Genomic DNA, 12,635 nt, shown 5'->3' on the forward strand with positions numbered 1-12,635 from the left:
GATGCGGTTAATGCACAAAAGAACGTAATTTTAAATTGTTCTAAATCATTGCATACAGCCCATTTACACAACCAACTTCTTACGAATGTGCTGTCTTTGTTTACATTGCTGGTGAATGATGGAATGGACTATAATAATTGGATACAGACTGTGGAATAAGCAGAGAAAACCTCAGATTTAAATTACATTTGATCCAGCCCATTTGCGCGTTGTGAACGCGATTTCACCAAACTCACTTGCGCCTAGACTTAGCGGACGATTGTACGAAAATACCAAAACTTTATGGCCATGCCCATTGACTTTGCACTCATGACTTATGGCATAGAACTGCACTTAATGCTTGCGCTCTTAAAACAAGGCCCTACATGGCGCAAACTGATATGTTCTTTGAGCTTGTTATCTGTTAGCATTTAGCTCACTCACATGTGATAAATTAAGCCAATCGGCTCACATGGTGTAAGATCAGGTGGTTTGTTGGGGATTTTCTTCTATCAGCTTGCACAGTAAGGTATGCTTTTGGCCATGACAGATAGAAGGACGTCTTTATCAATGTAAGATCCAAATCTTGATCAAATCTATCTTGTATACATTGCTATTTTAGGCCATTAGATTAAATAAATCCACAAATAGCTAGTCCGAGTCACTGGTCAAATAAGCTCTGGGCTTTCTTGGTTCAGGTCTACATTCTGAGTTAGGTCACTAGCCGTTTAAGCCATTCGGCCAAGCAGGCCGAGGCACACATAAAATTTGGTTCATTAGCGTTACACCATTTGGCCATTGGCACACCTAGCTAGTATACACACTGTGCACATGGCTCTTTGGAGCAGCAGCAGTACACACGTTTTGGCAATAGACCGGCTTTGTTGGGGGCTTGTTTGTAAAGTATTTTTGTGCCGCAGTATATCATACACTATCGATGCAGCATGTCTTGCATTTTGCCTGATTGTGCAGTAGCAGCAGCATGTCCAGTTGCTCTGCAACAACAGCATTAGCATATCTAGTCCGCCAAGACCAATATCCTAATGTCATACCCACATTAACATACTAAATATTTCTGAGACTTGTCATGACTGAACTGTATTTCAACAAATACCTAAACTGAGGCCAATATATTAGCTGTATAAAAAAAGGCCACACTTCAGAAATGGACTCTTCCAAACTCCCCCGCCTCTGTTCGTGATTTGGACTGTTCCAAAACTTTCCAGGGAGTTGGAAACAAGATATTATGGAGAAAGGATGTGTAGATGTGTTTGTTAATAGTGAATAATAGTTAAATTAGTCAGAAGTGTTGCCAGCTAAGGAATTTTGGATTACATGTGTGCGTGCAACTAATTGTAAGTACATTTGCATATTTGGTGCATCATACGTTTATGAGAGAGAGTAAAGATTGCTATAGCGGCATTCCGTCTAAATGTTTACATTGATAATTATGTTTGCACATTATCCTATCCCCTAAATGTCATATGATCCTCCCATGTTATTTATCTGTACATTATTTAATGTTATATCTGCATTATAACGTGTAGTCTTAAAACGTGTCTCAGGGAACACGTACGGGCATGTTTATCTGGTGAGTTGGACACATGCGCTGTTAACACTATGTGCGCTAGGCATGTAGTGTGGTAGCATAATAATTTGTATATATAATATTTGCTTTTACCATGCTGCTTATATTTATAACCAGTATTTAAGTACTGCTTTATAGGTCTAGTACCGTTTATACATCTTTGAGTTGTACATTTATGTTTATTTATATTTTGTATATTGCTTTATGTTTACAGAACCAAACACAAAAAATCATCTACAAGTACACCCTGGTGTGAGACTTAACCGGACATCCTGTAACCGTTCAATTACTCCGAACCAGAGTTAGAATCAAAAGTGAACAGCAGTTTTTACAAGCTGGTTACCTGCAAATGTTGTGTTTTGGCGATTGTTCCCCAGAATGGGATGCTGGTGTCCCTAAAAGGCTTTAACTAACTTAACCAGCAAGAAGTCCTTGTTTAACCTGCCTCACCAGAAAGATCTTACTGGTAAACCAGCTTCAGCATCTAAGTGTTCAATGCTATGCTGATCCACCAGCTAGACCAGCACAATCACCATAAACCAGCTTGGACCAACATGGAAATTCATGTTAGCCTAAGCTGTTCTTTTCAGAAGGGAGGTATTTTAGGACAAACATCAGAGACAAAGTTGATAATGAAATTAATCAAAACTGACAACTCTATTTATCCTCCTGAACTCTGAAAAAGCATTCTTGGAGCAATCCAATGTTCTTGTCTCTGAATGAAGAAGTCTAATGAAGCCTCACCTCTGGGCATTGCTATTGGCTGAGCTCTCAGCAATCTGTGCGCTAGGGATCCACTTGGTCTCATCCACCACAGTGCGTGCGTGAGGCAGCCGCCCCACATCTTTTATGGCCATCAGCATTTGGTGGGAATTCTTTAAGATCTGCACAGCCGCATCATGAGAAATACTCCGGAAATTACGGCCATTGACGGCCAGAATCTGATCCCCTACCTACAGAGAGAGAGAGAGAGAGAGAGAGAGAGAGAGAGAGAGAGAGAGAGACCTGTGAAAACTAAATGAGAGAAAATTAAACACAATGAAGCCAGGCACAATGGCACATAGCCCATGCACCACTGGAACCAGTATGAGAGAGCTGACATCAAATTCTTAGATAGATATTACAATTATGCAAGGTTTTTTATTGATAAACAAGCAATTCCTTCAGCAAACAAAAATCATGATCTGTTTATGAAAATATTTAATCTGCACCAATAGAGTGCTCACTGTTAAATGTTGCAGATAGAGACTCTGTTATGAGTATTATCTCATTGCCAAATTCCCTCGTTATAAGACGAGTGAGGGAGAAGAAAATAGAGGAAAAGAGAGAAAGAGAGGGACAGCAGATATTGCATTCACCGGGAATTATCCGGTTCCAACAAAAGAGCCCAATCTGTTCTCATTAAACCTACTCTGCCAAAGCAGAATATAAGTAATGTGCTACATATAAGCGTAATGAAAATAATTCATGAAAAACCTTCTGTGAGCATGGACTGCAATTGATGACCTTTATTGTTTTAACTACAAATGCATACCTCTAGACGGATTCCCTCCGGTATCATTTCCGGAGCCTTTAAATAAGGCTCTGAGTTAACAAGTTTTTTCAAACAACATCAAACGTTTACCTGAAGTGATTTATCCAAACATGTTGTTGATACAGCGCATCTACATGAGAGAGGCAATGAAACTGTATCATAGTTTAGATGCTCAAACTCTCAAGTCAGTATTACATGAATCCTGCACGGAGAAGAAAATCTTATAACGCATTGAGACAACTTCAGTGAAAAAAATAAATCAAAGATGATGGAAATGGTGAGAGAAATATTGATAATGAATAAACTTATATTTCATTCAATACCGAAACATCTCCATAAAAATAGTTCTGTGTAATTGAAAATGTATTTTTTTACCCAATATTTGTGTATGCTATGGTTTTCTATTCTTATTAGCGTCTTGCACCATTACCTTAGCAACATGCTAATGTCAAACTACATTGAAATCAATAGCGAGTCTCTTTGTGTGACATGCCCATGTGGAGTGTTCAAAATCAGACATATTTGTGGTTCCATGAGGGTTAGGATTGGGGCTGCTACCTGTCCCATAAAATACGGAATCATCCCTTATTTAAAGGTGAAATTATGCGCGCCCTATCGAATCAATATGGGACATGATTTGTCACGAATTTAAGGTGGTCCCATGGCATCACAGCAAAATTGTTGAAGATTATTAATTTAGCCTTGATATTTGTTAGAAATTTTGCCTACGATGGGCAAGTGACCATCTGAAAAGTCCACACAAACTTACTAAAACTGTGGAGGGTGTATTAAGGGACCGTCTGAAAATTTCAGCCAGCAGAACGACCCCAACACCCCCACCCCCTAACCACACGTCAATAACTCTGTAGAGATTGTCTCTTATTTTACTACTACAAAAGTGGCAACCCTAGTTTGGATGCTACCATGTAAGGAAGCTGCCTGTGTAGGTAATAAGCAGTGAGGCAGTTCACTAGCAGTTCATGAGTCAGTTTTGGAAGAGAGCTATGATATGAAAATGAAAAAACAAATAAAACAGCACTCTTCTATTCTGTGCAATTTGAGCTTTTCTTTTGTTCCGGAGGCTTTTGTTTCACAGATTATTTTGTGTGTTTTGAGGCTGAGAAGAATTAAAACTCACCTAGAACCCAGATATCTTACTTTTTTCATGAGATCTATAAAATACCCTGACAACATTTGTCTGGGCAAGACAGGTTCTAAATGAAGGCTGGAAGAGCTCTGTGATATGAAAGGGAGAGAGAGAGAAAGCGAGAGACCAAAATGCCATGATTTTTCCATATAGGATTGCAAATTAACCTTCCTTTATTCTCCTAACCAAAGGAGAAATAATAAAGAGAGATTCGTTATCGATGTGTGTCTGTCTGTTTCATCCTCTATGTGAAAATGTTCTTCATGCTGTGGAGCCAGCGTTGGGGTTATGAGCTGCAGGAACTCAAGGATTATTTATTAACTCACAGAAGGAATATTACTGGCATTCTTTTACCAAGCTCTCTCTCCCTCTTCATGTATGCTTTCCTGACTGCTCCTCCACACTTTGCACCATTACTCCACTTACTCCTCCACTCTGCCAACCGCTCCATCACTCCATCCCACACTCCTCTAATAGCCCCCTTGTTCCATATAAGTAGACACTTTTTTTATTATCAGGGGACAATCAGCAGTACCACCGTACAGTCAAAAGCATATGCGTATGCTTAAACTGTTGACAGGGTAACAACGGTAGAGTAACGCAATGAGATATTCCTGTTTATATTGCATTACTGTAATGTAACTAAAAGGTTAATGGGACTAAAAACATGACAAGAATGCCATGAAACATTAACTATAGAGATATGTATTATCTATAGTGCAATTTGGTCCATGAAAATAAAACGTCCTAGTTACTTTCGCACCTCCGTTCCCTGATGGAGGGAATGATATAGTGACACTAGGGGTCACTCTCTGATCTTTGATAAAAGGTAGATGGGAATTGGCTAGTGGTATTTGTCTGCCCCTCCCCCGGACACATGGGTATAAAAGGAGGGGACGTGCATACCGCTCGTTAGGTTTCGTAATGAGGAGCCGAGAATAAGGTCTCGGCCATTTCAGCGGGTAGTTCAGCGTTGTGGCAGGAGGGACACAATGTCTCATTCCCTCCATCAGAGAACGGAGTTTACAAAAGTAACAAGGAAGTTTCCTATCTGCAACTCACTCTACGTTGTGTCAATGTAGTGACACTAGGGGTCCCCTACAAAAATGCCACAACTGGCTCAACTGGGTTACGTGGATCAGCGGTGGGAGATGGGCAGACTGCTGTGTGCCGCATAGCCAGCACACCAGGCTGGCCCGTAACCTTCCCTGACACAAGTGTGAGTGTCGAACAGCCCTTCGGGGACAAATCGAGTACCCAAAAGAATAGGGACAGACTTGTCCTAGTCGTGCCTCTTTTCCTCTTTTTTTCTTTTTCTCCCCAGAAAAAGAGAGAATTTGCAAACTGACTGGGACGGCAGTGTCCGCGTCGGGAGGGGGGTGTCACTCCCAAGGGGAAGACACCGCAGAGACCACACTCTGCCCAGAGAGAGGAGGGGGAGAATATTAAGAGGAAATACATCACATGGTCTTGCCGAGTCTAGTCGGAAGTATGTCATGTGGAGGAGTCCCATGGTAAGTCCTACCCAATGGGGGAGGAAGCTCTACGAGCATGGAGACTGGGGCAGAGGGGTCTCTGCCCAAGGAAGACACCATTTGCCAACAGAGAAACGTTTTTCAGCAGAAGATACGTTGCAAGGGGTTGCTTATGGGGAACCAGTGCATGCGGAGCACCTGTACCAGTACGGGGACATAGTTAGCACAAGTACTGGGTTGGGAGTGAGTTCTGCCACATGGCTAGGGGGAAATCAACCAGGGAGCACATTTGTGAACACTACTGGGAATCAACAACGCATATCTTCAGCTCAAGGGAGATGAAAGGTGCTAGGTGCAAGCGGTAACCCAGCCGGTTAACCCGGACTTACCCATTTGTTCCTGCTAAGAAACAGGACAAGACCGGCTCAATCTGAAGATTGTAGAATCTCGCAAAGGTGTTGGGTGTAGCCCAGCCCACTGCTCTGCAAATGTCAGCTAGAGAGGCGCCACTGGTCAGAGCCCAGGAGGCTGCCACACTCCTGGTGGAATGGGCTCGTAGCCCTGCAGGGGGCGACACGTGCTGGGCCTGGTAGGCAGCTGGATATGTTGGATGGCCTCTGTCTGCTGTTGTTCCGCCGAGAACTGCTGGGCAAAGTCCTCGACGGTGTTGCCGAATTGGCTCCTGGACCAACAGTGTGGACATCATCCGCCCAAGAGACCACGGCGTAACCTTCGTTGCCCAGATGGCAAGGTCGGTCACTGAGCGCAGCTCCTGCATCAATCCCGGGCAGAACTACCCTTGTGCAGTTCTTTCAACGCCTTGGCTTGGTGGACCTGCAGGAGAGCCATGGCGTGCAGGGCAGAGGAAGCTTGTCTCGGCTCTAGCCGTCAGGGAAGACGTGAACCTACAGGCCTTGGATGGGAGCTCAATCATATAGCAATCCAATCAGTAAAAACGCATGAATTGACCAAGTGTAAATATCCCCTTTGAGTGAGAACAAAATGCACAACTGATAGATTCTGCACCTGCAACAGAAAAAACTAAACAAAAGCTAGGGATCCACTTGGTCTCATCCACCACAGTGTGTGCGTGAGGCAGCCGCTTCTGGCTTTTATGACAGAATTGCTTAGTTTAGTGAAGGAGGTCAGTTTTCTTCATTGAAAACGTGATAAGAGCATTAACCTTAAAAACCTCCTCGGATTTTTGTCTCACATTTGCTTTTATGACACAATTGTTTAGGTTTAGGTTTGGGAGGTACAGTAGAATTTTAATTCGATTGAGCATTAACCTTAAAAACCTCATCTGTTTGAGGGAACATTTAACTCGCCTTTAGACATGGACATTTTACCTTTTAACTGTATAATGAACCACATTATTGACCCTTCGTTAAGCTCCTGAAAAGCTCTGCAGAACTCCCAATGTGAATGAATGGGTGATTGATGTGAATGGTGCTTTTTGGCCAAATATTCTCATAAATGGAATGCATCATATTCTTAAGTGGGCTGGAATGAAGAGTGACATTGTGAAGCATATTTATCTGATGTTTTTTATCAAATAAATTGTTAAATTACAAACAGGTTTGAATGAAAACTGTGGAGACTGTGAATCAGAATTGAAGAAAACTAGTCACTTGAAAAGAGAAAAGCATCACTTGATATGGATTACAAACCTCATAACATTAATATAATTGAAACAAACTGCTTATAATGTCTCATAACACCATCATTTTGATTCTGTAAAATCTTTATTTACTATCGCTTTTACTAAGACCTGAATCAATAGGTAAATTAATTAATGTTAAGTTATTAGCTTTAATTGACCTTGGAGCAAATGAGGGTGTCCTTGCTGATGTCATACATATTAACTTGGGAATTAGGGCAGACAGTTTAATCCAGCATGCTATTCGCAATATTTATTTAAAGATGTTTCTAAAAAAAAAGAAAAACACTACATGTAGCCTCTCTAAGTACATCGTGTCACTAATACAATTGACCTAGCAACAACGTTTTTTTTTTTTTTTGATCATCATAAAATCAGGCTCTCATTGTAAAAAGACAAAGGCTTGTCAGAGAAATGGCGGTGGGGCAACTGTTGCTAAAACAGAATTTGTTCAGAAACATTTTCAAGGCGGGGCTTGGCAAAGGGTCAATATCATTGTACAAAAATTTTGCCTCAGTGTACTATAATTGTCATTAGATCAGGCTGCAAAATAGCATGGGTTGACATACTCATAACAATAGCAACATTTTGGAACCTTTATACTGTTTTTCTGCTTTATAACATTGTAGAGTCGCTAAATTAACAACAAGTTGTCCAGTACGGTGCTGAACACACACAAATGTAATGAAAATGCGGTTGTCACTGTGTAAATGTTTTGGGAATTAGTTGAAGAATGCATCTGAGACTTCTGTGTTTACAGAACACGATAAAGCAGTCAAAAGCTGAGTGAAAACTGTAGTTATCTGCAGTGTGTATATGACTATTATGCTGCATTATAAGTGCCTCTTCAAACAAAAGGGATTCTCATATGTTTTTGTAATTATTATGAGAGGTTTGACCTGCCCCAGATCTAAGCTAAACACCTAAAGGAACAATATCATGTTAACTATACTGAAATAAAATCATGACCCATTTTAGTTCTTGCTAGGCTTCTGCCCAGGCCGTTATGTAGGTCTATTTCATCCTCTGATGCCTTTGTGGTCTCCAGGTAGGACTAAATGAAACAACCATAAAAGACCTAGATGAAGCTATTAAGTTACTTAAAGGCTTTAGCCCCAACCCCCCCTTATACAAACGCGCAGTCCTCAAACATCCATCTATCAGCCACCAGCGGTAAGGGACAGATAAATGTGTCTGACGGACATCTGCCATAGATCCAGGTGAGCCCAGCTCATCTCCGAGGGGAACAGACCTTAATTAGGCCTTGTGTTGAGCTACGCAGATGGGACAGATGACGAACCATCATTCTGTTTTACATACAAGCGCTGCTGAAGCTTAATCTACATGGCTCTTTGTAATGCAGACAAATGAAAGGCTTTTGGGTGAAGGGGTGGCTGTTTGAGAAATATGGTTCTCAGAGGAAAGGAATTATAGGATGAGTTCAGGAGTTTTGCCAATAACACCCTATCTGCAAAAAGGAGGTTCCAGCACTTTGCAGCAACTTCAGAGCCATTTGTTGTGTGAAAAGTTGGTATACACTGAGGCAGAATGCTTTATTCTGCACTGTATGAGTAATAGACTGGTTTAAAACATTTACATTTGGACATCTTTCAATCACAACTCACTCGATATAGATCTATGCTGATGATGTTCAGGATCTCCACCAACTGCCACACAGACTCATTTACGCACTCCCATACACTGTACAGAACAGACTACATACTTGCATAATTTTTCCTATTAATATTGCACCTTACATTACATGCAAACTATGCCAAACAGGAGACTCTGGCTATTCGTCACACTTTTTTACTTTTTACTAAATATTTCTCATATATACAGTATTTTATAATAGGTTTATTTAAAGTACGTTTCTGTATAGGAACGTACTTTTCATTTTTTTTTTACATTTCTGTGATTATTGCCCAGGAAAATATATAAAATACAATACTGGCCTTTTGTAAAAACATGCCCAATAGTGGGGTATGTTGTTACAATGGGAATCTGCCATTAAATTGCCTGTTATAGGCAGGGTTTGGAAGTAACAGAATGCAAGTAATGGGATTACGTATTTAAAATATAGGTAACTGTATTCCACTACAGTTACAATTTTAAAAATTGGTAATTAGAATACAGTTACATTAAAAAAGTATTTTGGCTACTGAAGAGATTACTTTGCATTTTATTTTCATTTGTTTAATTTAATATTTAGTCCTTAAAGATGGAAAACATTTATAAATATATATGATGCAATCCAAAGTGCATTTGAACAGCAGTGAAACACTTTCTTATGATATATGATATTCATACGAGCAGACAGAGAAGTAAGTTTGAAGTATGTTTGGAGCAGAAGAAATGGAAATATACCTTTATTGTCAGCTTTACACAGCTAAAATGCTATTTCTAGACATTTTACAGGCACGTGTTACCAGGAACGATCATATTTTTTATCAAGAAAATTCACATTGGATTATAATTTCATTTTTTTCTAGTAAGACCTTTGATATTAGGGCAAAATTTTGTATTCTTGATAATAATTTTGTATTGTTTTCCAGTAAAATATATATATATATATATATATATAATAAAAATCCTTAACCAGTTGATACGCAATTCCCTACATGCGGTGGTGACGTCACGCTCCTTACGTTTAGTATATAATTTACTGTCTAGAAATGTAATGAATGTTAACAAATTATACATCTTCTCAAAGGCCTAAGGGTTCAACATTGATATCCGATCTCAGTTTCATGATAGCAATGCTCCAGAAATAGCAATTTTGTTATTTATGCCATGAGTACAAATGAAAACATGCAATATCAAAACGGGACTTCATACATTTGTTATGAAAACGCGATCACCAGATGAATCCAGTTCACCACACTTGGGTCAATTGTCCATGACAAGTGTTCATTGTCCAAAAGTGATAAATCTGAGAAATATTGATATATTCTCCATTGTTTACATAAGATTTCGCCTGAAAGAATTATCCTTCGTCCCGTAAACAAAACGAGCCTGTCTCCAAAGTCTATTTTTAAAAATGCGGCATAATTTTATTCATAATAGCCAAGAAGTGCAGTCAGATTTTGTGTCGTCTTGAAAGGTGGAGCATTAATTTTACTCTGTATGCTTCCAGTGATTTTACAGAGAAAAAAGCTTGCAGAAACCTCATTTTTTATTAGATCATCTTCAAATTTGAAATGTAACTTCTTTAGACTTGTGGCTTTGAGAACATTGTATTACTGGGTTGTCTTGGCACTTTTATTATTGTTTTTTTAGATTATAAAAACATGTTCAGCACAGAATATTTCCATTACTATAAACTTTAGCTTCTCTAACTTTAAAAAATAACAACATATATTAATTCTGAAACTTGGGAAATAAAGCCCAAGTTTCTTCTATCAAAAGATATTACAACAGTGTCCATACTCCAAAGGGTCCAGTAAATACAACAATTTAAGTTCAGTTATGTCATTTTCATGGTTTATGCTCAAAAAGGGGGTGTGTATCAACAGGTTCTTAAAACAAGATCTATTAGATTTATCTTGTTTTAAAAACAACACTGCATAAGACATTTAGGTTTTTCAGTGAATGTATTTTTAACATAAGTATTTTGTCTTAATGTACTGGCAGAATTTTTGTATTCAAAACAAGTGAAAAAAAAAAAAAATCTACCTGTGCTAAAGTAATCCAAAGTATTTAGAATACGTTACTGACCTTGAGTAATCTAATGGAATACGTTACAAATAACATTAGTAGCATGTATTTTGTAACCTGTAGTGGAATAGATTTCAAAAGTAACACTCCCAACCCTGGTTACAGGCTTTTTTTTATGAGCAGTTTTTTGAAAACTGTTATATATTTAATTACTGTATGAAGTTTAAAATAATTTATAAAACAGACAAAATGTAAACAGAAATACACAAAAATACCAAATCACTGTTTTGATTAAGAGTAAATGTAACTTGCCCTGATACAAATCAAAGTCTTTCTAGCAAGTCAGTCCACAGTTGGCCATCTTTGGAACGCTCCTGGGAGGCAATTTCCAGTCATGCGAGTGCAGCTTGGGGAACACCAAAATCTCAAATACGGTTGGTCAAGATTACGATCAAGAGCATATTTTAAATCAACATTCAAATCTGACAAAACTGGTATGAAAAGTTGTGCTTCTTTACCTCATATTACGCACAAAAAAAAAAAACACCAATGTGAAAAAAACTATTCCCAGCTTGCATAGCAAATGTGCCTGTGCATTATAGAGTTGATTGATAGGCAATATCTGTATCTAAAAGGTGATTGGCTCTTTTACCTGTAAGGTGGGACTTCCTTTCTACATCCGTTGATCGTTGGGCGCTAGAGCTCCTTGATTGGGCATTCCAATTTCTCCCATTCATTTGAGTAGAAGTGATCCATCTCGAAAAATGGAATAGTCTCTGTAAAAATTTGACAACTTGCCCTAATCTCACAAAAAAAAAAATATCCTTATCCTTTCGGTTAAAATCTGTCTTCATTACAAAGCTGATCCTTGCATTGATGTATCCCAGAGTGGGTTTTATTGTGTTCCCTAGTTCACCCAAGAGCTACACATATGTTTTATTTATTGCAAAAAATATTAATATTGCAATATATATTTTAATTTCAATTTCAATATTTACTCTTCACTCCAGGCATTCACTGCATGTGGTTTGTGTGTTCGTCTACTGCATGTATCATTTTGTACTGTAGATAGTATTGCGTAATATATTGTAAAGGTGTAAATTGTATGTTAATGTGGGTTTCTGCACTGCAACACCCACAAATTCATCATAATTGGAAACTTACTTGGCCAATTAACCTTTTGATTAAAAGAAAAAAACGACTATCTCTGATTATCACAGCTCATAAAACTTCAAGAAAATGCTTTTTCAAGGTAAGTGTGCCTAGCGGTCTTTCATTTCTGGCCTTATTTAGTTCAGCTTCAAGTGGCTGTGAGAAAGGGAGTTTTTCAGTGTTCTAGACATATTGATGAGAAGGTTTAGAAGCTCATGATCGCATCTATAAGGCTCATTATCGAGTGGGACCTCCAGTCTACTGATGAGAGGGCCAAATGAAGCAGCAACCTGTCATTAAAGCTCAAACAATTACAGTGAGGGCAAAACGAAAAGCCTCTTCCAAAAAACAGTCAATCTTTCATCTCCTCATTGCAACCATCGCACTCCATTACAGCAGTATGTCAAAAGTTGTGCACCCCACAGAACTTACTACTGAGCCCA

The 12,635-nt window shown here is 39.0% G+C and overlaps 1 protein-coding gene across 3 annotated transcripts in view; it reads right to left on the reverse strand.

Annotated features, from left to right (window-relative positions):
- The window catches only part of LOC127643227 (whirlin-like), a 144,464-nt gene that overhangs the window by 76,623 nt on the left and 55,206 nt on the right, over positions 1–12,635 (reverse strand). For all 3 annotated transcript variants that reach the window (XM_052125867.1, XM_052125866.1, XM_052125868.1), the window contains exon 4: positions 2,312–2,520. In XM_052125867.1, coding sequence (XP_051981827.1) covers positions 2,312–2,520 — 209 coding nt within the window. The remainder of the gene's footprint in view (positions 1–2,311; positions 2,521–12,635) is intronic.

This window comes from Xyrauchen texanus, chromosome 4 (genome assembly GCF_025860055.1).
Source record: "Xyrauchen texanus isolate HMW12.3.18 chromosome 4, RBS_HiC_50CHRs, whole genome shotgun sequence".
NCBI lineage: Eukaryota > Metazoa > Chordata > Actinopteri > Cypriniformes > Catostomidae > Xyrauchen > Xyrauchen texanus.